The sequence below is a fragment of the Petromyzon marinus genome, chromosome 40, assembly GCF_048934315.1.
Source record: "Petromyzon marinus isolate PM22_M1 ecotype Great Lakes invasive population chromosome 40, UKy_Petmar_22M1.pri1.0, whole genome shotgun sequence".
Taxonomy (NCBI): Eukaryota; Metazoa; Chordata; class Hyperoartia; order Petromyzontiformes; family Petromyzontidae; genus Petromyzon; species Petromyzon marinus.
The window spans coordinates 6,024,811-6,052,770 of NC_133706.1; the positions used below are offsets into that span (position 1 = coordinate 6,024,811).

General features: G+C 52.3%; 1 protein-coding gene across 1 annotated transcript in view; it reads right to left on the bottom strand.

Annotated features, from left to right (window-relative positions):
• Positions 1-27,960, bottom strand: part of ANO8 (anoctamin 8) — a 67,687-nt gene that overhangs the window by 16,250 nt on the left and 23,477 nt on the right. Inside the window, exons 2-16 of the mRNA XM_076073059.1 lie at positions 24,061-24,162; positions 22,548-22,680; positions 20,673-20,808; positions 16,216-16,312; positions 14,332-14,448; positions 12,964-13,091; positions 10,285-10,446; positions 9,807-9,959; positions 7,460-7,586; positions 5,964-6,019; positions 5,503-5,577; positions 4,431-5,180; positions 3,720-3,911; positions 1,379-1,510; positions 437-547 (exon numbers count right to left, since the gene is read on the bottom strand). Of these exons, the coding sequence (XP_075929174.1) occupies positions 437-547; positions 1,379-1,510; positions 3,720-3,911; positions 4,431-5,180; positions 5,503-5,577; positions 5,964-6,019; positions 7,460-7,586; positions 9,807-9,959; positions 10,285-10,446; positions 12,964-13,091; positions 14,332-14,448; positions 16,216-16,312; positions 20,673-20,808; positions 22,548-22,680; positions 24,061-24,162 (2,471 nt within the window). The remainder of the gene's footprint in view (positions 1-436; positions 548-1,378; positions 1,511-3,719; positions 3,912-4,430; positions 5,181-5,502; positions 5,578-5,963; positions 6,020-7,459; positions 7,587-9,806; positions 9,960-10,284; positions 10,447-12,963; positions 13,092-14,331; positions 14,449-16,215; positions 16,313-20,672; positions 20,809-22,547; positions 22,681-24,060; positions 24,163-27,960) is intronic.

The following is a 27,960-nucleotide window of genomic DNA, read 5'->3' on the forward strand; positions in this document are numbered from 1 at the left end:
GTGGTGGTAGTGGTCGTGGTGGAGTGATGTGGTACAAGAGGATGTGGAGCCGAGTGGACTTGCTGATGACTGGTACCAGCGGTGTCAAGATCGGCCTCTGTGGAGGAGGCTCGTGAAGGACGCTGCTGCTGGGCAGTTGGAGGCAGTCGCCCTCCAGCAACAACGGAGGGCAGAGGAGCGACGCTCACAAAAACGCCGGGCGGCTAAAGCACAGCAGGTTGGCACAGTAGGGGGCACAGGTGGCGTCTGCCAGTCATCTCAGTCAGTCGACCAATGGCACCTGGGTCTGTCCCGTGACCTCCTGCCGACAGGAGTTCAACACTTCACGTGGCCTTAACGTGCACATTGCCTGGCACAAGCGCCGTGGTGACGTCACCGCCACTTAGTGGCGAATGGCGGTTGTCGTTGTTGTTGGTGGTGGTTGTGGTGGTGGTACCTTGAAAGTCTCTCTCCTCTGGAACTCCAGCTTGGCCATCTCCTCAGCGACCCAGGAGGGCACGTCCGGGATCAACTTGAGGATGGTGTACTTCAGCAAAAGCCCGCAGTGCTACGCACGCGCAGGCACGCACACACTAATAGCTCAGTGGGCTTTGCCTGGTAACAAAAAAACATTGTTTAGCTTTATTTGTATATATATTTTTAAAGCGATTTGATAACCAATCCTATGCTTTGAACTCCTATCGCTTTTTGTATTGTTTGTTGTTGCAACGTTATGACCCCGTGCCCATACTGGACATCTATGAAAAAGAGCTTTATAGCTCATTGGATTCCTCCAGTATAGATAAATATTATGATTCTGTGTGCACGCGCTACGAGGGGACATAAAGCCCCTGTAAAGCTCGTTGGGGGCAAGTACCGTTAGCGAGCTCCTATCACACAGAAGCACAACGAGACAATGACAAAGATCTCCCATATAGCCTCTAACAGACTGTTTGGGCAAGTGCCGATATCAAGCACCTACGAGGGCCGGCACGATGCACGAAGGGGGTGGGTGGCCAACAACAATGCGCTTCTAATAACAGCGCACTCAATCGCCTGTGTCACTGCCAGGGCCTCTTGCAGTGACGGAGGTGTGTGTCTGTGTAAACGCTGCCACAGGGGAGACAAAGGCGGCCGGGCGTGGCGCTGGCCACCCACCTCCTCGTGTGCCGTGCCAGTCTTCATAGGTGCTGCTCGCTAACAGCAGTCGCCTCAAACAAGTCTGCCAAGGCTGTGCGAGGGCATCTTTGTCTTTGCTAATGTGTGGTTTGCCGGGCCAATGGCATTCGGCTGTACTGTGAGGACAAACTCCACGTGGGCTCGAGAGAGAGAGACCGAGAGAAAGAGAGAGACTGAGACCGAGAGCAAGACACAGACACCGGGGGAGCTGCTGCAAAACCTCGAGCAGGACGATGGCGAGGACGATCCCCTCGGAGCTGAACGACGGGAAGAGACTCTTGAGCTGTCCACTCTGGCCGATGAGGGCGCAGTTCACCATGATGGCCACCGACACCATCAACTCCATGGCGTCCTGCGCGGCGAGAAAGCGGCAGCTCAGCGACGTTGCGGGCGACCGCCGTGACGTATCAGTTTCGCTGGCCGTCTGGAACGCTCTTTCGTTCCGATGACAGGAAGCACACCGGGAGCTACAGTGAGGGGGAAAAGTGTTTGATCCCCTGCTGAATTTGTACGTTCGCCCACTGATGAAGAAATTATCAGTCTATAATTTTAATGGTAGGTTTATTTGAACAGTGAGAGACAGAATAACAACAACAAATCCAGAAAAAGCATGTCAAAAATGTTATAAATTGATTTGCATTTTAATGAGGGAAATAAGTATTTAACCACCTCTCAATCAGAAAGATTTCTGGCTCCCAGGTATCTTTTATACAGGTAACGAGCTGAGATTAGGAGCACACTCTTAAAGAGAGTGCTCCTAATCTCAGCTTGTTACCTTAATAAATGACACCTGTCCACAGAAGCAATCAATCAATCAGATTCCAAACTTTCCACCATGGCCAAGACCAAAGAGCTCTCCAAGGATGTCAGGGACAAGATTGTAGACCTACACAAGGCTGGAATGGGCTACAAGACCATTGCCAAGCAGCTTGGTGAGAAGGTGACAACAGTTGGTGCGATCATTCGCAAATAGAAGAAACACAAAAGAACTGTCAATCTCCCTCCGCCTGGGGCTCCATGCAAGATCTCACCTCGTGGAGTTGCAATGATCATGAGAACGGTGAGGAATCAGCCCAGAACTACACGGGAGGATCTTGTCAATGATCTCAAGGCAGCTGGGACCATAGTCACCAAGAAAACAATTGGTATACACTACGCCGTGAAGGATTGAAATCCTGCAGCGCCCGCAAGGTCCCCCTGCTCAAGAAAGCACATATACATGCCCGTCTGAAGTTTGCCAATGAACATCTGAATGATTCAGAGGACACTGGGTGAAAGTGTTGTGGTCAGATGAGACCAAAATGGAGCTCTTTGGAATCAACTCAACTCGCCGTGTTTGGAGGAGGAGGAATGCTGCCTATGACCCCAAGAACACCATTCCCACCGTCAAACATGGAGGTGGAAACATTATGCTTTGGGGGTGTTTTTCTGGTAAGGGGACAGGACAACTTCACCGCATCAAAGGGACGATGGACGGGTCCATGTACCGTAAAATCTTGGGTGCGAATCTCCTTCCCTCAGCCAGGGCATTGAAAATGGGTCGTGGATGGGTATTCCAGCATGACAATGACCCAAAACACACGGCCAAGGCCACAAAGGAGTGGCTCAAGAAGAAGCACATTAAGGTCCTGGAGTGGTCTAGCCAGTCTCCAGACCTTAATCCCATAGAAAATCTGTGGAGGGAGCTGAAGGTTCGAGCTGCCAAACGTCAGCCTCGAAACCTTAATGACTTGGAGAAGATCTGCAAAGAGGAGTGGGACAAAATCCCTCCTGAGATGTGTGCAAGCCTGGTGGCCAACTACAAGAAACGTCTGACCTCTGTGATTGCCAACAGGGGTTTTGCCACCAAGTACTAAGTCATGTTTTGCAGAGGGATCAAATACTTATTTCCCTCGTTAAAACGCGAATCAATATTTAACAATTTTGACATGCGTTTTTCAGGATGTTGTTGTTGTTATTCTGTCTCTCACTGTTCAAATAAATCTACCATTAAAATTATAGACTGATCATTTCTTTGTCAGTGGGCAAACGTACAAAATCAGCAGGGGATCAAATACTTTTTTCCCTCACTGTATGCAGTTTGAAGTCATCATATAGAATGACAAACCCGCGTCTTTGCAACTGCTCTGTGTGTTTAATTTGCTGTCCTTTCCCCCGCACCTGCGATCAGCCACGGTTGGCTACGTACGGCGCCAAAGAAATTGAACATAAATACGTAGAAACTAGATTCAAAGCTTTCGTGACTGCAGGAATTACTCTTTGGCTCTTTCGGTAAAGTCACGTAGAAATAAAGTAAATTAAATAATAATCGACCACAACGTTTCGATTTCATTCAATTTCTTTCTACGCGAATTTACCGAACGAACCAAAGAATACATACGTAGAGTTCATGCCAATGTGGACTACCCCCTGGCCTCTTTTTGAGTTCTCCCATGCCTAAACCAAAACCAAAAAAGCTGACAACCCAAGGGTGCCCGCCCCCCCATCACCCTAACTTCCACACCCGCCGCTCAAGTAACGTGTCGCCGGCTGGCTCCTGTGGGGGCGCGTGGGGGCTGGACCTGCCACAGGCCGATGTTGCGCACACGCTGCCCGAAGGGCCTCTGCAGGCCCGTGCACAGCTTGAAGGCGTCCGTGTGGATCTCCATGAGGTTGTTGGCGAGGGCGCAGAGCGCGGCGAGCGGGAACGCCGAGGAGAAGAGAACCACGTAGCCGAACTGCACGTACATCTCCAGGTAGTCCTCGATCGTGTCCTAGGGGGACACGCGCCGGGGGGAAGGGGAGAGTCGCCAAACAGCACGCGGCGGCTTTTACTGCCGCGCCGTGACCAACGCGGAATAATCAGCGGCGTCGCTGTGGACAATTCCAGTCTCTCGATAAATATTAGGGGACAATACCACCGTCTCCTTCTTCACATAGCTGTCCCCCGCCACACTCAAAATAAAGGCATTTTATTTATACACACGCCCTTCGGCTGCATGGCCTTCTGGGAGTGTATAAATGTTTTTGCACAGAAATCTGTCACAGAGTGCACGCAAGAGAAGCAGCGAGCACGTAACACATGCGGACGAGCGTGCAGCAATGCCCCTTCCCCCCTCTGCTATTCATTTCCCTCTCTTCACAAGCACGGTAAACCCGCAACCCGGACAATGATGACGGACAGTTACCGATATCTACAAGACGAGCCGTTTGTATTTGGGCCGTGCATTCCGTGAACACCGTCACGGTGCCATTATGAAGCATCGCAGCATCGCACTGCCACGCCCGCTCGCCTTGTATTGGTCCATGCAGCTCTCCATTTCGGCCTGGGCGATGGGAGGATGATCCTCTTCCCCCTCGTTCGTCTGCTCCTCCCCACCTCGTCCCCCAGCCTCCTGCTGCCCCCGGGTCTGAGCAGCAGCAGCAGCAGCAGCAGCGGTGCCATCAGCTGCCCCCGCCTTGGCTGCCCGCGACCTCACCGAGTCCGCCGCCCCCCCACTCTCCGACAGCCCCCGTTCTCCCCGCGTCTCCCTGGCCCCCGGCACCTCCACGCCACCGCCGACCGGCACGTCCGACTCCTGCGCCGCGTCTCCTCCCACCTCGCCCTCCGCCTCGTCCTCCTCCGCCGTCGCTTCTTCGGCGCCGCCGTCTCCGTCGCCGCCGAGCTCGGAGAATCCCCACTCGTCCTCGTGGCCGTACACGGAGCCCACGGTCAGTTGCCCGAAGCCGCCGCCGCCACCACCACCACCACGGTTGCGGTCATCATCGCTGCCGGTTTCACCAACACCGGGCGCCGCGGCCGATGACGAGTATGAGGAGGAGTCGGCGGGGGTAGACGAGGAGGACGAGGGTGGGGGTGACGATGAGGAGGAGGCGTCCGAGTATTCGTGCAGGGAGATGCCCTCGCACGGCTCCGGCGCGTGCGTCGCGTCCCGGGGTCTCCGCGCCAGGTCCATGCGGCGCAGCTTCTCCATGACGTACGGCTGCAGCGCCTCGCGCAGGTTCTGCATCAGCTGGCGCGTGATCAGCAGCGCCGCCAGCATCTGCCCGGGCGACGGCGGGGAATGCGGCATGGTGAAAATAAAATCACAGATTGCCGAGCGCAGGTTCCAAAACGTCAAACGGTCAGCAACGAACGGCACCGTCAAAGTTGTGAACGATATGCGTATTTGTTGGGAAGCATTCATTAAAACCCATTAATATTCATTAGCATGGGCCTGACGAGCACAAATTGGGTTGTGATTAACAATCAAATGTATTTTTTGTTTACAAATGTTTAAGCACCAAAAGCTGATGTATTTTGTACTAGGCCCCGTAAGTGTCATGAATTTAGAGAGAGTGCTGCGAAGAAAGGTGGAGACGCACCTCTTTCAGCCTCTTCATGTCCTTGAGGTAGAAGGCGATGTAGAACAGGCTCAGGTAGGAATTTATGAACTGAAACTGGAAAACAACAGCTTGTGAATGGACATTAATCCGTAAACATTCATCGCTGATACCTAAATCAGCTCAAGCGTTCCTGTAAATCACGTGACTTCTGCTGTGACCACCCCACCACTCCGAGCCCCTCCCCCCTCTCCCGGACGCCGCTGCGTACAACAGCGTTGAGGCCCTCGTGTCGCCTCTGCCTGCCCATCCTCACCTCTCCTCATCTCCCCTCACCTCTGCCTGCCCATCTTCACCTCTCCTCACCTCTCCTCACCTCACACTTTTTTTTGCTCCCGATTTTTCCTTGACTCTACTCCCCGTTCAATGCCACGGGTTAAAGGGTCGCGAGTTAAGATCCATTTCACGGTAAAATATTCCCGATAATTCCTTTTTATTCTCACCATGACCAGCTTGATGATGAGATGGGCTTCGTACGTCGTCTGCAGCCGGTAGTTTTCTGCGCGAGAAAAATTAAAACGTGACGGAGCGAGCGAGCGGATTGGAGCAATTTGTTCATTTAAAAGAAGACCTTGCAAAGCAACCCGACTTAACGAAGAGCAGTACGTGGGCAACTACGAGACATTGGTCAAAAAGGTGAAGACTGCGACGGAAGGAAGAAAAAAAAGCGGAGCGAAAACTGAACGGTGGGCGAAAGAAGCGCGGAGAGGCGGATGCCCTGCAATTGCACAGAAAGTGGCGGGCACGGGCCGGAGAACAAACGCAAGACAGGGACGTCACGTGGACCGTCGAGAAAGTGCAAGCGGACCTCGGCGGGACACATCACGGTGTTTAATCGAGGTGCGCGAAAGAAGCGCAGAGAGAAACACACCGGTGGAATAACACCGAGAGGCAGGAGGCGGAGCAGGTGGATTGGCGTAGGAATGCATCAGGGGAACCTCAATTGGACTGCTAAAAAAAAAGTTTAAGTGGGCTCTGGGCAGGTCAAGTCACGGCGACGAGGAATGATGATGATCCGATGGTCGAGACTAATGGAAGAGCGGCGGCCAAAGTGGCGGACACGCAAAAGCGGAATATTGAGGATGTCTCTCGCTGCAAACAAGGAACAAGCAAGCTCGTGCGCAGGAGCTCGACGTCTTGTCGCTGGGCATGGTGCCGAGAGTAAGACCGGCATAAACAACAAGACGACGGCTTAAATAAAAACGCCTTGGCGTTCGGAACAACGCGTGCGTGTGGGCGACACATCGCAGCACATTCAGAGAATGTGGGACGCGCGTGCGTGCGTGGACGTGCGTTGGCGCGCGTCCAATAATTATTTGAGCAGAGTTAATGGCTCCATGAACTCATTAGTCGTTCCTCTGCCGGAACATCGCAGGAGAATAGATAGCCCAGCCCGGCGGATTAATCACAGGCACGGGCGGAAGAGTTACACCTTACGCCATGGGCCATCCACTCGAACTCTTGATCAAGCACCGGCCCTGTGCAACTGGAAAGAGGCTGCTAATGGATTTGAGGTTGTAACTCATGACGTTTGAACGAAGATGACAGCATGGGGAGGCATTCATCAAGCAGTGAATAGACCATGGATTGTTGTTTAATCTAAACTATTGTTTTTATTTTACCAGGTAAGGCCCACTGAGCTATATAGCGCTGTTTCAGAAGTGACCTGGCCACAAATGATCGCTCAGCGAAGTGGCTTATCACGTGGAAATTTCAAGCAGCCAGATACTCTAAACGCATGATGTTTATTTAAAATGTGGAGGGAAAAACCGGAGGACCCGGAAAAAAGTCCACGCGACCACGGGGAGAGTGACACCGCAAACTCCAAATAAACAGCAGCAGGCGTCAGCGTCAGGACCGAACCCACGACCCCCCGCATACCAAGCGAGGTAGTTAACATCTCGGCACCGATTGACGTTGCCGGAGCTGTGGAACGCACCCCTGTCGTTGAGCCAGTAGGCGATGCTGTTGTAAACGTCGTTGAGGAGGGTGACGATGACGGCGAGGAGCACCTTGGGCAGGTAGTGCACACAGTCCGACACGCCCTCCACACTCAGCAGGTAGTCCTGCAATGCAGGCGAAGAGAACCCCAGCGTGGCCTTTAAAACGGACCCGTCGGGGCAACCGCTGCTAAGTGAGCACCTATGGCGGCTGGCACGGCGCAGTTAGGGGTGGGTGGGCAACACCACGCCCGGCCGCCTTTGTCTCCTCAGTGCTGATGTTTACAAAAAGCCGCACCAAATAAGTCGGCCTAGGCAGGGCCCGGAACTGGTTAAGACATTCGCCTCTGTTATTTGGTCGCGAGCGAGACTCGAACTCGGGTTGTCGGGTTCGTAGTGCAGCACGCTAACGACTTGCACGTCCACTCCAGCACACAGCAAAGACAAAGATTACCCATATAGCCTTCACAGAACATTGGGCCAAGTGCTGTTAGCGAGCACCTATGAAGGCTGGCATGGCGCACAAGGGGGTGAGTGGCCAACACCACGCCTGGCTGCCTTTGCCTGCCCAATGGCGGTGTTTACACATCGCACCAGGTACTCATTTGAGGCCTAGTCGACCTAGGAAAGGCCCAGAACCGAATAAGACATTCACATGTGTTATTGGTCGCGAGCGAGAACCGAACTCGGGGTGCCGGGTTCGGAGCGCAGCCCACTAACCACTACTCTACCATCACCCAATATTCCAGCACAATAAACAAAGACAAACACAGAGACACAGCAGCTAACGACCGCAATCAACAATATCATCATCTTTTGATTTAAAGCTTTCGTGACTGCAGGGATTCATATTCTTGGTTCTTTCGGTAAAGTCACGTAGAAGGGAAACAATACCGAAAGAACCAAGAATATAACATCATCATCATCATCATCACCACCACCACATCGTATTTACACCGCTTCTGTCGTGCACTACATCCGGAGACGCCTTGTGGCAGTCTAGCCGAAAGCTGGCCCTGTGTGGCACCATCAACACAGGACGCAAAGCGGGCTTTGGTCTGCCGGTAGGGGTCGACGTTGCTAAGAGACTTCCCAATCAAGTAATTTGCCCTCTTATGTTTCCATTTGGCGCTGATAAATTGCCCTCACCCATACCCCCTGATAACAAGAATAATTATTTTCCTGCGTATGACAAATATGTTCAGGAGATCGATGCCAATGTTGCGGTCTGCTATAGCCACGAGAGGGCTTCAAGGAGATGGTTTTGTGTAGTTTTGCTGTTCCCCCTCCGTTTAAGGAGCGTAGGCGACAGTGGTTTACCACGTGGTCCATAGCTTGGATTGCATGGTAAAAACGCACTGCTGTGGTGTTCTACTAAGGAGGGAGAGGTGTGCATCATAGGCTTGGTGGTGATGTTCTGATGGGGATGAAGGATCCACCACCACCAGCGTCTTCCCGGAGGAATGTCAAAGGCAGGAGGAGGTTTGACGTTTCGGTCTGGGATGAGGCGATTATTCTGGACGTCTACGATGTTCCACTCCGTTCGCTCGCAGCGTTCTTCTGGGTCTGGGTGAGATGTTAGGATGGTGAGAGCAGCAGCAGCGTTCATCTGGGTCTGGGTGAAATGCTAGGATAGTGACAGCAGCAGCGGCGTGATCCCAGAAGGGGGTTGGACGAGGTGCATCATTAACGAAAATAACTCGGATTCATAGCACGAACAGAAGCCAGACGTGTGGCACCATCTTTCAAATATCGAGATTATTTTGCCGCTATAAATTTCCACATGATGAGCCACTTTGTTGAGCTCTCATTTGTGGCCAGGTCGCTTCTGTAAAATCAGTTAATACCACAGTCGGCTTTACCTGGTACGATAAAAAAATAGTTTCTTTTTATTTGTATATTTTTTACGAGTGATTTGTTTACCTTTCCTATACTTTGCATTCCTAACGTGTTTGTGTATTGTTATGTTGTTGTAACATTGTGACCTGCCCCTAATGAACATGTGTAAGAGATCTTCATAGCTCATGGGGTTCCTCCTCCAGTATAAATACAAATCCTGATTCTGGTGAAATGGGCTTGGGCAGGACATCAACGTGGCCGGGGCAATGGCCGCTGGTCGAGACTCCCAACGACGGAGAGAGACGTCGCAAGCGGAGATGGAGCGATGAAATCGGCTCTCGTTTTGCAGGCGGTCGGCTTGACTTATCAACAAAACGACGCGTGGTTCAAGCATCGTTTATTCTGCTCTTGAAAATTAAACTTCGTGCGATTTTCACTCCTCCTCCCACCCTCCCTGCCCCCCACCCCCACCCCCCGCTCACTCCCTCCCTCCCTCCCCCCAGGTACCTGCAGCTGGAAGCAGGCGAGCATGGTGACGAAGACGAGGGCGAGGCCGGCGACGCACACGGGCACACTCACCAAGCAGCGAAAGAGCTCGCGCTTCCAGCTCGGGTAGTAGAGCTGCTCGCGGCCCGTCACGTTGCTCACGCGCTTCTCGCCCTGCGCGGCGGCGGCACGGGGAGGGGGGGAGGGAGAGAGAGAGAGGAGGGAGGGTGGGGGGACAGAGAGCGGGAGACTCGGGGGGGGGGGGGGGGGCACGTGCGTGTGCGACTTGTACGCGCGGCGAGAGATGTCATCGATGGATGAAGGTGGATGGAGGGGCGACCATGGTCAAGTCTCCCGTACGAGTGTCCCCAGCGCTGCCCCCCATGCTGCCAGTGCTGCCCTCCCCACGCGAGTCTCCCCAATGTTGCCTCCCGTGCCGCCCTCCCGTGCGCTGCCCAACAGCACCGCCCCCCCGCCCCCCGTACGCCTTCCCCCCCACCTGGTACTGGGGTCTCGGCTCCTCCAGCAGGTCGTCGGCGGCGTCGAGCGTGCCCCAGCGGTACGCCAGTTCGGCGCCACGCCGCTTCCAGCCGCCCAGGAACACGGAGGCCCAGACGACGTTCCACAGCGAGAAGAGCACGAAACCCGCGTCCTGGCTGGACTGTCACGCACACACGCACGCGTGGAGAGCCGTGGTGGAGCGGTTAGCGCTACGAACCCGGCGAGCAGGGATCGATTTCCCGCCGACGGCCGACAACACCGGTGACGATTATCTGAAGTACCGGTCCTGGGCCTCCCCTAGGTCGACTCAGCCTAAGATGAGTACCCGGTGGGGTGTGTAAACATCGCCACTGGGGAGACAAAGGCGGTCGGGCGTGGTGCTGGACACCCACCCCCTCGTGTACCGTTCCGGCCTTCATAGGTGCTCGCTAACAGCACTTTCCACACCACTTTGTCCTTGTGACGTGTGATGAATAAACGTTGCTAAGCGTCTTCCCAATCGAGTCACTTGCCCCCTCATGTTTCCATTTGCCGCTAAAAAATTGCCCTCATCCACACCCCCTGATAACAAGAATAATTCTGTTCTTGCGCATGACAAATATGTTCAGGACATCTTTGTGACGCGCGATGACTAAACAGCCCCCAACATTGGCACGGCCCCCACTGGTATAGGTCCCAGCCAGCTGGCCACGTTGAGCCACGCTGCTCCGTGTGATCCGTGGACGAAGGCCGATGAATCGCCGGGCCAGGTGGCTCGCGGGGGTAATGCCCCGTGACATTCATCAGTGTTGTTCTTAGCCCTTGTAACGCCATTCAGCGGCCTTGGCACAACAATCTCATCTGACCTGTCCAGGAATGTATTACTATAATGGCTAAAGAGGGATTGCAGAAGCTTGGCTCTCTTTTCTGTCTCTGATGGTGTCTCTAGACAATAGACTGACAGACCGGTCTCTGATGGGGTCTCTAGACAATAGACTGACAGACTGTTCTCTGATGGGGTCTCTAGACAATAGACTGACAGACCGGTCTCTGATGACGTCTCTAGACAATAGACTGACAGACCGGTCTCTGATGGGGTCTCTAGACAATAGACTGACAGACCGGTCTCTGATGGGGTCTCTAGACAATAGACTGACAGACCGGTCTCTGATGACGTCTCTAGACAATAGACTGACAGACCGGTCTCTGATGACGTCTCTAGACAATAGACTGACAGACCGGTCTCTGACAGGGTCTCTAGACAATAGACTGACAGACCGGTCTCTGATGGGGTCTCTAGACAATAGACCGACAGACCGGTCTCTGATGGGGTCTCTAGACAATAGACTGACAGACCGGTCTCTGATGGGGTCTCTAGACAATAGACTGACAGACCGGCCTCTGATGACGTCTCTAGACAATAGACTGACAGACCGGTCTCTGATGACGTCTCTAGACAATAGACTGACAGACTGTTCTCTGATGGGGTCTCTAGACAATAGACTGACAGACCGGTCTCTGATGACGTCTCTAGACAATAGACTGACAGACCGTTCTCTGATGGGGTCTCTAGACAATAGACTGACAGACCGTTCTCTGATGACGTCTCTAGACAATAGACTGACAGACCGGTCTCTGATGACGTCTCTAGACAATAGACTGACAGAATGGTCTCTGATGACGTCTCTAGACAATAGACTGACAGACCGGTCTCTGATGACGTCTCTAGACAATAGACTGACAGACCGGTCTCTGATGGGGTCTCTAGACAATAGACTGACAGACCGGTCTCTGATGGGGTCTCTAGACAATAGACTGACAGACCGGTCTCTGATGACGTCTCTAGACAATAGACTGACAGACCGGTCTCTGATGACGTCTCTAGACAATAGACTGACAGACCGGTCTCTGATGACGTCTCTAGACAATAGAGTGACAGACCGGTCTCTGAGGGGGCTCTAGACAATAGACTGACAGACCGGTCTCTGATGGGGTCTCTAGACAATAGACTGACAGACCGGTCTCTGATGACGTCTCTAGACAATAGACTGACAGGCCTGTCTCTGATGGGGCCTCTAATCAATAGACTGACAGACCGGTCTCTGACGGGGTCTCTAGACAATAGACTGACAGACCGGTCGCTAATGGAGTCTCTAGACAATAGACTGACAGACCTGTCTCTGATGGGGTCTCGAGACAATAGACTGACAGACCTGTCTCTGATGGGGTCTCTAGACAATAGACTGACAGACTGGTCTCTAATGGAGTCTCTAGGCAATAGGCTGACAGACCGGTCTCTGATGGGGTCTCTAGACAATGGACTGACTGACCAACCTCTGATTGATCCTCTAGACGTTTGTATTATTACTCATTGTGGCTACTAGGGGTTAGCTTGTGGGCTTACCAACACTGTGAAGTGCGCAGTGCGGGAAAGAGGCGCGGACGGAAGTGGTGAATAAAATAATGGGGGCGGGCGACGCGTGGACTCACCGCTCTCACCTCCTGCTGTGCGGCCCGGTTCCTACCAGTCCGCGGACCGGAACGGGACTGGGGACCCCTGCTCTAGACAATACACTGACTGACCGACCTCTGATTGAGCCTCTAGACAATGGACTGACTGACCGGCTTCTGTTGGCGTCTCTCGACAATCGCTGGAGCAAGGGCAGTGCAACCAGTGCTTCAACTCATTCCCCAGCACCTGCGTGGTGTAGCAGTAGACCCAGAGCAGGAGGCCCAAGACGGCCGGATAGACGAGCGCCGACGTGTAGTACCCCAGCCAGGCAAAGTACATGGCCACCTTCACGCCAAAGTACTCGCACACCTCATCTGCGGGACACCACGGGAGGGGCGGAAGCAAATGCACGTTGGCGACGCCACTCCTGCTGCTGATGAACGCTTCCAAATTTGAAAAGCTCACCCAGGGATGTTTCGCCGAGCTGGATGAGTGCATGCACGTCCCATGGCCAAGTTACTTTTTTGTTAATCCACGATATCATCCCAATAATTCACGGAATTTTTCTTACTATTAAAGTGCACAATTGTTTTGCTTGACCGGGTGAGGTCCACTGAGCTGCGTTGCTCTTTGTCAGAAGCGACCTGGCCACAATTGAGATAGCCCAACGAAGTGGCTTATCATCATCACGTGCAAATGTTGAGCAGCCAAATACTCTCAACGCGTGATGTTCGTTCTAAATGTGGAGGGGAAAACCGGAGGACCCGGAGAAAAATCCACGCAACCACGGGGAAAGAAACACGCAAACTCCAAATATACAGCAGCAGGCGGCAGGCAGGGTCGGCATCGAACCCAGGACCTCCTGTATACCAGGCGAGGCGGTTAACATCTCCTAGCCACTGTGATGATGAGAGAGACACGCAAACTCCAAATAGACAGCAGCAGGTGTCAGGGCTGGGATCGAACCCAGGCCCACCTCCTGTGTACCAGGCGTGGGAGTTAACATCTCGCTACCGTGGCACCCAATTAATCAATTGCACGCTGGCACACAAGCACCCATATGTCTCTCAATCATACACAATATATCGTCAACTCTCAGGAACTCATCATCATCTTACTATTGTACACAAAGCTTTTATCTTAGATTGAATACGTTCAATGTGTTTTTGTCTTTGCTCACAATTTATTCCAACTGTGCTATCTGTCACGGCGAATAATGTCATCGGACGTTTGACATTCACAAAACGCCCGCAGTATTAACCAAAGATACCCCGTATAGCCTTAACAGGCTGTTGGAGCAAGTGTTGTTAGCGACCAAGGCAGGTACGGCACACGAGGGGGTGGGTGGCCAACACCACGCCCGACCGCCTTTGTCTTTCTATAGTGGCGATGTTTACACACCGCACCAGGTACTCGTTTAAGGCTGAGTCGACCTAGGCGAGGCCCAGGACCGGTTCAAATATTCACCACCTATTGGTCACGAGCGGGAATCGAACTCGGGTCGCCGGTTTCGTAGCGCAGTGCCCTTACCATGCGCCACCGCTTCCCCCAGACACACACCTACCCACACCCCCACAACCACCCACCAACACCAACCCACCAACACCCACCCACCCAGAGGCTGCTGGTGGAAGGACGGCCGGACCCAGCTCTTCATGAACTTCTTGAGCGTGCTGCGATCGTGGAGCGGGAACACCTGGTCGATCACCTTCCTGTTCAGCAGCTCCAGCACTGCACGGGGGAAGCATAGACAAAGATCCCCCGTATAGCCTTTACCGACTTTTAGGGCAAGTGCTGTTAAGCGAGCACCTATGAAGGTCGGTCACGATACACGAAGGGATTGGGTGGCCAGCACCACGCCCGGCCGTATTTTTTCTCCCTAGTGGCGATGTTTACACAGCGCATCAGCTCCTCATTTGAGGCCGAGTCAACCTAGGCGAGGGCCAGGACCGGTTTGGATTATCGTCACTGGGGTTGGCGGCTGTCAGCAGGAATCAAAGTTGAGTCGCCGGATTCGCAGCGCAGTGCGCTAACCGCTGCGCCACCGCTCATGGGGGAAACCACACACACGTGCTGTGAGGATGCACTCTGTGTCATAATACATGAATATACACAGAAACAAACTCAACACATTAATCGATAACACTATGGCGGCTTTGAAAGGAAAAAATATATAATAGGTCATATTTTGATTTAAAGCTTTCGTGACTGCAGTAATTCATATTCTTAGCTCTTTCGGTAAAGTCACGTTGAAGGAAAACAATAAAATAATAAAATATATATGAAACAATAAAAATTCTCACGACGTTTCGACCATAACACAAACGGTCGTCATCAGGTGTGACGGTTTGTATTTATTTATTTATTTAGAACGGTGTCTTTATTTATTTATAAAAAAAACGTCAACGCCACGCGCAGCAATTTATTTAGAAGGACGAGTCCATCTATGTTCTGAAAAGAGGAGGGGAGAGACGAAAAATGAATGTATGCTGTCTGAAAGCCACTGTAAGCGTGAACAATCAATTAAGACCTGAAACAGTTTATCAAATCTTTCCAATGATTGCTAAGCCAGAATCCATCTTCTCGGTTGAAATTGTCTCTGTGCTTGTATATGTGGATAGCCTCATGAACGAATCTCTCATGGTAGCCAGATGGCTTACAAAGAACCTCTGTCTTGGAGAAGTCAATGTCATGTGAGCCTACTGAATTATAACAATGATCTGCCACGGCCGAGGTGTTGGTCCTACCGTGTTTAAGGTCTGCTTACATTGGAGAAACCAAACGCCATGTCTCGGACCGCATTCGTGAACACAAAGCAGACCTGGCGCTGACGTTTTTTAGAAAGAAATAAAGACACCGTTTAAAAATAAATACATAAATGTGAACCGCCACTTCTTTCAAACTGTAAATGTGGATTCACTCTTCAACACACCGGTGGGCTAAAGTAGTGAATTATTTGTCTTTTGTCAACGTGACACTTTTTTTGCTGATTGGCCGTGTCGGGTGGTGGAGGGTTACGACACATTTATAAATAAACGCGATCTAACCCAAAAACCTTTATTATGAATAATATTGGTCGCGAAAGCCTACGTGTTAAACTGTTTCTTGCCGTTGGTTTTTTCACACCTGATGATGACCGTTTGTGTTATAGTCGAAACGTCGTGATAATTTTTATTGTTTTATATATATTATTTTATTGTTTTCCTTCAACGTGACTTTACCGAAAGAGCTAAGAATATAATAGGTCACGTTACAGGCAATGATCCTTCTTTATGGCAAAAAACCCTTCAATTTCTACGTGACGAGCCACTTAGTTGAGCGATAATTTGTGGCCAGGTCGCTTCTGAAAAAGACCAACATAGCTCAGTGGGCCTTAGCTGGTAAAATACAGATACGCTAGCGAGTTCGTGAACAGTAATTTTCTAGGCGGTACTTCTAAAGTAATTTGCGGGTATTTTGTCCCCTCTGTTTTCCGACGATGGGAATGTGTGCGCCCACCGATGGGCTGTCCTTCCAGGAAGAAGACGTCATGCAGCCTCTCCCCAGGCCCTGCCCGCAGGTTCTGAAGCCAGGTGAAGATGATGCTCTGCCTCTCCTGCGAGACACGACCACACGCATCATCACCACCACCACCACAACAGCAACAACCGCCACGACGCAACGGTGACGTCACCGCGGCGCCCGTGCCAGGCCAGGTGCACTTTGAGACCACGTGAAGTGTCGTGGGATCGCTGGCAGGAGGTCACGGGACAGGCCCGGCAGGTGCCACGGGTTGACTGACTGAGATGACTGGCAGAAGCACCACCTGTGCCCCCCCTTACTTTGCCAACATTACCACAACAACAACCACAACACCAACGCCACAAACACTAATCGCCATAACAACACGGCCACATCATCGCCGTCGCACAACCCTGGTGGCAGGGCCATGGTTGAAGTGCGCTGGAGTGTGTGGTGAGGTAGGATGGAGCATGGTGAAGTACCGTGGATATTGGTGGTGTTAGGTGGAGCTGGGTGGGCCCTAGGTGAGTGTGAGTTTGTGTGGGTGTGCGTGGGGTGAGCGTGGGGTGCGCGTGGAGTGAGCGTGCGGTGTGTTGTATGTATAGCCCTTTTTAATAATAATTCTGCCAATATTTTTTTTATCAATTGTGGTGTCGCGTGGGGGCAAAAGGGGGTGAGGTGAACCCCCCTGCCCTCACAGCAGCTGCCCTTCTCACTCGGAAACAGGCAGCCGGAGATAAGCCATAAAATATCATAAAAACCCAAAACAAAAGAGAAGGGGGGGAGAATTGTTAATGAGATTCTGGAAAAATCCCGACACGGCATCAAAGCCTCGGCAGCTTCCAGGGCGGCGAAAAACGGACAGACAAGTTTTTAGGTTATTTTAATTAACAGAAAGTCCAAAAAAAACTTAGCGACACGAATAAGTGGACATTATAGACTGCCAACACACTCACTCCGATTAAAAACCAGGCTGCAATTTACATTAGGGGGTTATTAACACTCATATATGAGTTTAATACTAAAGTTATTCACGAATATTGTAAAACATAAACCAAATAATAATTATGAAGTGTTAAACCGGGGGCCATCCCGGGGAGATGAGGCGAGGTAGGTGGGTCGATCACGTGACCAAGATAAATGTACTGCATGGAGAAAGAGAGTCTCCCAACCGCCTTTGTCTTCCAGCAGCACGTGATAGAATTTGCATACGCATGCAGAGGGCATCTCCTCTTAAAAATAAAAATCAAACACCACGATGGAAGTACTGTAAAACACTGCCACAAAAAATACCTTGAGTCACGTACAGAATCATAACTACAAAGTGGTACGGTATCAAGCTATGAGGTAAAATAAAATGTTTAACTTCAAAAGCCTTAACACACCCCTTTGTGAGAGGCCAAAGAATGTCACACCGGGAGGGAAGAGAAGAGGGGGGAGGAGAACTCGACCGGACAGGGGAACCCCCCCCCCCCTCCTTCTAGATTAATTATTGCAGAGGGTTGGGGAAGAAGGACGCACTCGGAGGCAATCTGGAGCATCTGGTTCCTTTTGATGGCGGGATGGGTTGAGGAAGGCGACAGGAACCATGCCTTGATGAAACTTATATTACTTCAATAAATAAGAACACACACACACAGGCCGGACAAACTCCCCCCCCCCCCCCCCACAACACAAAGCGAAATCAAGTTCCGGTCCTCTGTGAGAAGGCGAACCGAGAGGAGAGATTTTTCAGATATAACCAGCGACACAACACACACAGATCAGCTCAGCAAGGGACTGCTCTGCGAGCGACAGAAGAGGGTGGCGAGCGGCAAGCTCCGGGGAGGGCCCTGCGATTGACCAAGGATGGCGGGGCTTGCCGAGTAGCAATGTGTCACCAAGTGCGAGTTCAAAAAGTTTATTCTACAGAGCCACTACGACCATCGACGACCAACTGCGACCATCAACACGGCGATCACCTTACAAGAGGCCACTACAGCAGGCGACAGAAGAGTACAGCAAGCGGCAAGCTCCGGGGCATGGCCTCGAGATCACCAATGAGAGTGGTGCATCGCAGAGAAGAGGGGCGAGGTGATGCTCTGTGCTGAGTTCGGCATGGATCGACAGAGCGTCGCTGAAAGTTATTCTACTCTTATAGTGAGTACCAGCTCCCGCGTGCCGCTGTAGCTCGAGTTGAACTGGCGAGCAGCGTCAAGCAATCAACCTCGAGAACGGGCGGAAAGCGCCAAGCGTCGACCAAGCCAGCATCGCAGAGGACCAGCTGCGCGCGCAATCGGCCCCGCCAGAGAGAGACGGAGCAAGAGAGAGAGCACGCCGCAGCGTCGCCAGCGCCGCCAAGGGTGTCAGCTGCCAGCGGACGAGCTGCGGGCGCTATCTGACGACGGGATCTTCGCGCACCGACGGCGAGCGTCGTGCCGACCCTTCCATCCAGCTGTGGACAGAAACTGTGGCCGCCCGTGTGAAAGAGGGAGTGCCACGCTGTCCGTATGATACAAGACAAAGACAAAGATCCCCCATATAGCCTTAACAGACTGTAGGGGCAAGTGCTGTTAGCGAGCACCTATGAAGGCCGGAACGGTACACGAGGGGGTAGGTGGCCAGCACCACGCCCGACCGCCTTTGTCTCCCTAGTGGCAATGTTTACACACCGCATCAGGTACTCATTTGAGGCTGAGTCGACCTAGGGGAGGCCCGGGACCGGTTCAGATAATCGTCACTGGTGTTGGCCGTGAGCGGGAATCGAACCCGGGTCGCCAGGTTCATAGCGCAGCGCGCTAACCGCTACACTATCGCTCGCTGATACACACACCCTCACACCCTCACCGCTCCGCAGGGAACAAACACATTTTTGATACAAGGAATGCCCAACCTCGGCGTCTGCTTAACGCAAAGAATTGATCAAGAAGACAAACAACACCCACACATAAACACATACCCGGACTATTAATAAGAAGACTCATGATAACGTGCGTCAAATATCAACTGATAACGAAGAACATTACTGCCATCGGCATCTGCTTAACCCAAAGAATTGATCAAGAAGACAAACAACACCCACACATAAACACATACCCGGACTATTAATAAGAAGACTCATGATAACGTGCGTCAAATATCAACTGATAACGAAGAACATTACTGCCATCGGCATCTGCTTAACCCAAAGAATTGATCAAGAAGACAAACAACACCCACACATAAACACATACCCGGACTATTAATAAGAAGACTCATGATAACGTGCGTCAAATATCAACTGATAACGAAGAACATTGCTGCCATTGGGTTACGGGGAAACGGTCGTTTAGAAGTATTTTAGTAGTTATGTTTCTTTTTTATTTGCATAAATATTATCAATGAATTCATCGATGAAAACTAAAAGTTTAGAAACCCACGTTACGAATCTACACACTCACAGGGAGAATATTGTGTTGAAATCGTTCTTTTGATGACTGAATCTGCCCGCGAATTTATTGAAGCCTTAGCCAATTGATGAGTATTTGCTGAAGCAGGCATACTGCCGCACACCATTGTTCCAAACATTTAGTTCATTACATAATCTTGCCCATGAATTAATTGCCGTATACTTTTGCCTTCGGGACATGTTTCTTTATTGCCCTTCGTATGAATATCGTTGCATGCATTTTTAAGGACTTTTCCTATCACCGTATATGTTCGTGTTATTCTGAGGAAGTAATCAATTGTTCTGCTACCCAGTTAACAACGTGATCATTGAGGGTTAAACGTACGGATCAATGAGGAGAACATCCCCAGGAGTACTGTGTTCACAATTCCAAGCATAAGAGTTCACATATTAGAGTGTTAGGTTTTTGTTTAGAGATTAAAATGGCTTAACACAGAAGTGTCTGCGTGGTGTCTTCCTAAGTTCATGCGTAATAATCTTAATTATAAGAACTGTATCCTGCGGTGAGATTTGAATTTGGAGACCTGACATAACACACTAATACATAATCAGTAAATGTTAAGCGAGAATAATTGTATTATAGCGATTGATAATACAACCCTAGACAACGAAGCCGAGCTAATCTAGCATACTTACAGCACACCTGCATAACTTCATACAATTAATTGTATGATCCCGATTGATAATACTACCCTCGACAACGAGGCAGGGTCCAATTATCATTACGGCCTGCATTAGCATAATCGCATGCAATTGCATAACTTAATACGATTACACCTTCTTAATTAGCATAAATTATGCACATAATGACATACATTAACGTATTTTCGGATAATTACGTATTTTTTTAAAATTTCATTAAATTTTTATTATTTTTATTAAATTTTCGAGACCCGGCATATACAACAGGTAAGTGTGCGGTGAGTGTGCGGTGAGCGTGGAGCGTGGGGTGAGCGTGGGTGAGCATGGGTGAGCGTGGGGTGAGCGTGCGGTGAGCGTGCGTTGAGCATGCGGTGAGCGTGCCGACCTGGGACGACAGGAAGAGGGCTTCGTTGTCAACATTCTCGAAGATGTCCTCGTCGCGCATGAAGGGCTGCATGCCGCCCCCAAACTCGGCCCTCACAGGCTTGCGGATCGACAGCAGCTCCACTCCGCACAGCAGGCTGCACGCAGAGGGCACGCACAGCAACACACGCATAAAGCACGTCAACATTACTAAGTGGCAGTGATGTCACCACGGCGCTTGTGCCAGGCAAGGTCGGAGGCTCGCAGAGAGTCAGGGGACCCCGAAAAGCATGAAGAATAACCCAGAGGCCTGGCCTATTGATGGTATCGTAGGCCTTGACCAGGTCGATAAAGCAGAGATGGAGGTTTCCCTATGCATCCGCTGTAGCGAACGGAGAGAGAATATGACTTCCGTGCAGGACCGCCCCGGCCTGAACCCACAATGGGGCTCCGCAAGCCTTTCCCCAGCGTGCCTGGCAAAGCGACACAACATGACACTTATATAGACATACATACACACACACAGATACACATACCATCAAGTGACGTCGAACCAGATAACAAAAACGCAATAATAATATTGTAGCACGTTAGGTATTTGCGTCATCCTATAGCGCAGGGCTACGATGAAGGTGCCACGTTTCGCAGGCAGGTACGGTGTTCCGGCATCAATTTGTCATTTGCGGTCACTTGTCAAACTCGGCAAGTGTGTTAATAAAGAATTCAAGCTTTCGTGACTGCATAAATTACTCAGTTTTTTTCGGTAAAGTCACATATGTAGAAATACCACAAAATTATATTAAAACAAATCAATCACGACGTTTCGACCGCAACACAAGCGATCTTCATCAGGTCCGTCTTTCCTCTCCTTGCCTCTTGGTGTCCCTGTATATGTATTTCTGCTATCTTGTACCTCGTATTTGTTCACTCTGTCTATGCTGGCATGAAATTCGTGGTCCGCCAGGCAAGTGTCTAACTGTGTCGTTGGCCGACTGGTTTTGCATCACGTAATTTTTTCTTATGTTTGTTGAATTCTCATCTCTCATCTTCTTGTTGTATTTACTTCCATGCAGTTTAACGCTCTCTATGTGTTGCGTTGATGTCACCCTGTGTGCTCCCTCGCTATTTATTTTTGACACCTGATGAAGATCGCTTGTGTTGCGGTCGAAACGTCGTGATTGATTTGTTTTAATATAATTGTGGTATTTATACACACGTGACTTTACCGGAAAAACCAATGAGTAAACTCGGCAAGCTTGGAACGACGTCACACGGGGGATCTTTTTCTGAACGTCCACACACACGCACGCGGCCGCGGGATTCCCCGGGGGGGGGGGGGGGGGGCGGGCGGGCGACCTCCAGCGTTCAGACCGCCGCAACCAAGCGGCGGGCCGCGTCACCGCCCATCGCGAAACCGGCCGACTCTCGTCCCCGACCTCGCTCGCGAGCCAAACCGGGACGCGCTGGAAATGCCGCTCGAGCGCGGACGCCTCTCCGCGGCGGCTCGCGAGATCCGCGCGGACCGCGGAAAGCGGCAGCGCGGCTGGTCGGCGCGCCGCGCCCACGACCCCCGGCAACCCGGGGGTCGATTCCCCGCTCGCGACCGACAAACAGCGGCGAACGACGGCGACGGGTCGTCGAGGCCTCGAACGAGCGCCTGGCGCGGTGCGTGGCAAACATCGGCAGCGGGGAGACAAAGGCGGGCGGGCCGGCGGGCCGGCGGGCCGGCACGGCGTTGCGGCCCTTCGAAGGCGCTCGCAAAACAGCGCTCGCCCCAACGGTCAGTTTCCAGGGCTACGCACGGCGCAAGAAGGGGGGGGGGGGTGGTGGCGCGTGTGTGGGGGGAGGGGGGCGGCGGGGCAGCACCGCCGGCCCCCCTGCGTGCGGGTCCACTCACTGGCTGTAGGAGGCGGTGAGGTAGAGGCCGTAGGCGCGCGTGCACGGGTGGTGGCGCACCTGCACGACGAGCTCGGGGAGCCCCACGCGCAGCTTGTTCAGCAGCCACAGCAGCGTGGCGTCGCTCGTCTTCTCTGCCGGGAGCACGCGGGGGCCACGGCGGCCACACGCGGATTCCAGTGAGACGCGCGGCGTCACACGGGGTCGCCACGACACAGGGAAACCACACAGCACACCACACACGGGGTCGCCACGACACAGGGAAACCACGCAGCACACCACACACGGGGTCGCCACGACACAGGGAAACCACGCAGCACACCACGGGGTCACCACACCACACACGGGGTCGCCACGCAGCACACCACACACGGGGTCGCCACGCAGCACATCACACACGGGGTCGCCACGACACAGGGAAACCACGCAGCACACCACACACGGGGTCACCACGCAGCACACCACACACGGGGTCACCACGCAGCACACCACACACGGGGTCGCCACGACACAGGGAAACCACGCAGCACATCACACACGGGGTCACCACGCAGCACACCACACACGGCGTCGCCACGACACAGGGAAACCACGCAGCACACCACACACGGGGTCGCCACGCAGCACACCACACACGGGGTCGCCACGACACAGGGAAACCACGCAGCACACCACACACGGGGTCGCCACGCAGCACACCACACACGGGGTCGCCACGACACAGGGAAACCACGCAGCACACCACACACAGGGTCACCACGACACACACACAGGGTCGCCAAAACAAGTGAAGCCACAACCACACCACGGCACACCACACACGGGGTCACCATGACACAGCACAACCTCATGGCACACCACACACACAGGGTCACCACAACCAAACGGCACACCACGCAGAGGGTCACCACACCACAACCTCACGGCACACCACGCAGAGGGTCACCACGCCACAACCAAACGGCACACCACGCAGAGGGTCACCACACCACAACCAAACGGCACACCACACACACAGGGTCACCAAACCACAACCAAACGGCACACCACGCAGAGGGTCACCACACCACAACCTCACGGCACACCACACACACAGGGTCACCACACCACAACCAAACGGCACACCACACACACAGGGTCACCGCACCACAACCAAACGGCACACCACACACACAGGGTCACCACACCACAACCAAACGGCACACCACACACACAGGGTCACCGCACCACAACCTCACGGCACACCACACACACAGGATCACCACACCACAACCAAACGGCACACCACGCAGAGGGTCACCACACCACAACCTCACGGCACACCACACACACAGGGTCACCGCACCACAACCAAACGGCACACCACACACACAGGGTCACCACACCACAACCAAACGGCACACCACGCAGAGGGTCACCACGCCACAGCGCAGCCACACGGCGCGGGGAACCCCTTCAGCCAGCAGTGGACAGAACATGGCTCACGACGACGACGACGACGACGAAGTCTGTACCTGGCAGGACCATGAGGACGTCGCAGTCGTCTGTGGGCACGGTCTTCATCCAGGAGCGCGTCTGCACCAGCGTGTGCGCCAGCTTCTTGCCAAACAGCTTGTCTGTGCAACCACAGAGACAAAGAGGACGCCCCACGTGGTCTATGCAGACTGTCCGGGAGGGGGGGGGGGGCAAGTGCTGTTTGAGACCATCTAATAAATAAGGATGGGTGGGGCCCACAGCGCACGAGGGAGTAGCGTGGCCAGCATCAGCCCGTGCTGCGTACACCGTGCGAGACTGCAGTCTTGGAATTCGAATGGTAAAGATGAGTCGAGATGCTACATCGTGAGACCTCCTTTGCCAGTATTGAATTATGATAATAGGGGTCTTCCCCCCTTTCTGGCGATAAAACGGTTGTGTTAAGATGTCAAGACACCAAACTGAAACCTTTGCAAGGAACCATGTCTGCGTTAACCCACATATACTTGCGGTGAAGATGCAACCAAAACGACATGCTCTGACAGTATTGTGCAGTGTCTTTGAAACTGACACCTCATTTATTGCCAGAAAGGGGAAAACCCTATGATCATAATTGAATACTGGCAAGGGAGGTCCCACGATGTAGCTGCTCACGCCGAGCTCTCAATGTCCTGAAAGTGGCATTGTCTTTGTGCTGTTCGCCTTTTGCATCCTGTGGTCTAACACTGGTGGTGAGACTAGGCCCGAAAGAAAGCTGTCCCTCGTGTGGACAAATTCGTTTCAAAGACAATGCACATACTGTCAGAGCATGCTTTTTTTTGCATGTTCACCACAAGTAGATGTGGTTAATGCAGACTTGATTCCTTGCAAATGTTTCAGTTTGGTGTTTTAACATTTTAACACAACCGTTTTATTGCCAGAAAGGGAAAAACCCTATTATCATGAGTCGAGATGTCAGGTGCCGAGGCCATTCAAATGCCCAACACGTGGGAATCCTCATCCTCTGCACCACGGCTGGCCACCGTACACCCCCATTGCTGGGCGAGGTTTACACAACATCACCAGGTACTCATTTAAGGCCGAGTCGACCCAGGAGAGGGCCCAGGTCTGGTTGGGACGTCACTCGCCACCGACGTTGGCCGTGGCCGGGAATCAAAGTCACAGCGCATGCTGTTTGGAGCGCAGTGCAGCGCTAGCCGCTGTGCCCGCCGCTCCGGCCACCACGGTAGGAGCCGCCGTCCATCACTGGCCACGGACACACCGGAGCCCGTGCCAACCACGGTACGCCACCGCAGCAGCGCAGGGAGGTGGTCTGAGATGCCATGGCTGACCGCACAAGCCGAATACGGGCGGACATTGCAGGCGTTTTGTTACGTTCTGTGTTTTCTTCCCACCGTTTCACCCTGAATGCGCTCACGGTGTCACGAGCATCCAATCGGATCACCGGTAGGGCAGTGCACACCATCGTGCTAGAGAGCAGCGTTCTTCACTAATTTTCAGAGGGGGGGGGGGGTCACTTTCTCCGATGAGACATCGTCAGTGTGGGGGCCGCCACGCTAATGAAACCATTGCCGGGTTTGACAGCAGCACGACGACGATGGGCGACTTTACTCTGTGTGGATTGTCGGGGGCCGCAGTAAAGGCCACCAGGGGTCGTCAGTGGCCCGCGGGGACCTTGCAACGAAGAACCCCGCTCGAGAGGGATTATCGAGAGGTCCCTCTCACCGCTCAGCCGCCAAGAGCGGCGGTGCGAGCGAGAAAGCAATTGCCCTTGTACAGTGAGGGAAACAAGTAATTGAAGGCCACTTGTGTTGTGGCCGAAACCTACGTGACTTTACCGAATGGAACCAGTCACGAAAGCTTCAAATCTAGAATTGAAGTATTTGATCCCCTGCTGATTTTGTACGTTTGCCCACTGACAAAGAAATGATCAGTCTATAATTTTAATGGTTGGTTTATTTGAACAGTGAGAGAATAACAACAAAATCCAGAAAAATGCATGTCAAAAATGTTATAAATTGATTTGCATTTTAACGAGGGAAATAAGTATTTGACCCCCTCTGCAAAACATGACTTAGTACTTGGAGGCAAAACCCTTGTTGGCAATCACAGAGGTCAGACGTTTCTTGTAGTTGGCCACCAGGTTTGCACACATCTCAGGAGGGATTTTGTCCCACTCCTCTTTGCAGATCTTCTCCAAGTCATTAAGGTTTTGAGGCTGACGTTTGGCAAACCGAACCTTCAGCTCCCTCCACAGATTTTCTATGGGATTAAGGTCTGGAGACTGGCTAGGCCACTCCAGGACCTTAATGTGCTTCTTCTTGAGCCACTCCTTTGTTGCCTTGGCCGTGTGTTTTGGGTCATTGTCATGCTGGAATACCCATCCATGACCCATTTTCAATGCTCTGGCTGAGGGAAGGAGGTTTTCACCCAAGATTTGACGGTATATAGCCCAGTTCATCGTCCCTTTGATGGGGTGAAGTTGTCCTGTACCCTTAGCAGACAAACACCCCCAAAGCATAATGTATCCACCTCCATGTTTGACGGTGGGGATGGTGTTCTTGGGGTCATAGGCAGCATTCCACCTCCTCCAAACACGGCGAGTTGAGTTGATGCCAAAGAGCTCCATTTTGGTCCCATCTGACCACAACACGTTCACCCAGTTGTCCTCTGAATAATTCAGATGTTCATTGGCAAACTTCAGACGGGCATGTATATGTGCTTTCTTGAGCAGGGGGACCTTGCGGGCGCTGCAGGATTTCAGTCCTTCATGGCGTAGTGTTACCAATTGTTTTCTTGGTGACTATGGTCCCAGCTGCCTTGAGATCATTGACAAGATCCTCCCGTGTAGTTCTGGGCTGATTCCTCACCGTTCTCATGATCATTGCAACTCCACGAGGTGAGATCTTGCATGCAGCCCCAGTCCGAGGGAGATTGACAGTTCTTTTGAGTTTCTTCCATTTGCGAATCATCGCACCAACTGTTGTCACCTTCTCACCAAGCTACTTGGCAATGGTCTTGTAGCCCATTCCAGCCTTGTGTAGGTCTACAATCTTGTCCCTGACATCCTTGGAGAGCTCTTTGGTCTTGGCCATGGTGGAGAGTTTGGAATCTGATTGATTGATTGCTTCTGTGGACAGGTGTCTTTTATACAGGTAACAAGCTGAGATTAGGAGCACTCCCTTTAAGAGTGTGCTCCTATTCTCAGCTCGTTACCTGTATAAAAGACACCTGGGAGCCAAAAATCTTTCTGATTGAGAGGGGGTCAAATACTTATTTCCCTCATTAAAATGAAAATCAATTTATAACATTTTTGACATGCGTTTTTCTGGATTTTGGTGTTGTTATTCTGTCTCTCACTGTTCAAATAAACCTACCATTTAAATTATAGACTGATCATTTCTTTGTCAGTGGGCAAACGTACAAAATCAGAAGGGGATCAAATACTTTTTTCCCTCACTGTACCTCTTGCACGGCCACACACACAGACACACTCCTGCTGCTCCTGCTGCTGCTCCTGCTGCTGCTCCTGCTGCTGCACCACCACATTCATAATTCACGCGCTCTTTTACGCGGTTCCAATTAGCGCCCCGGGCTCACGGACCAGCTGTGAGCCCCCCCCCCCCCCCCCGTGAAGATGCCAGCACGCAGCCTCTACGAAGAAGACAAAGATCCCCCGTAGAGCGTCAACAGGCTAAGTGCCGTTAAGCGAGTGGCACCTATGAAGGGCAGCAATGGCACACGAGGGGTGAGTGGTCAAAACCACGCCCGGCCGCCTTTGTCTCCCCAGCGGTGATATTTCCGTACTGCTACCAGGTACTTCGTTTGATGCCGAGTTGACCAGAGGGGAGTCTCATGACCCGTATCAGATAATCGTCACTGGTTTTTGATAGCCGCGAGCGAGTTCGATTCCCGCTCACGGCCAACACCGGTGACGATTA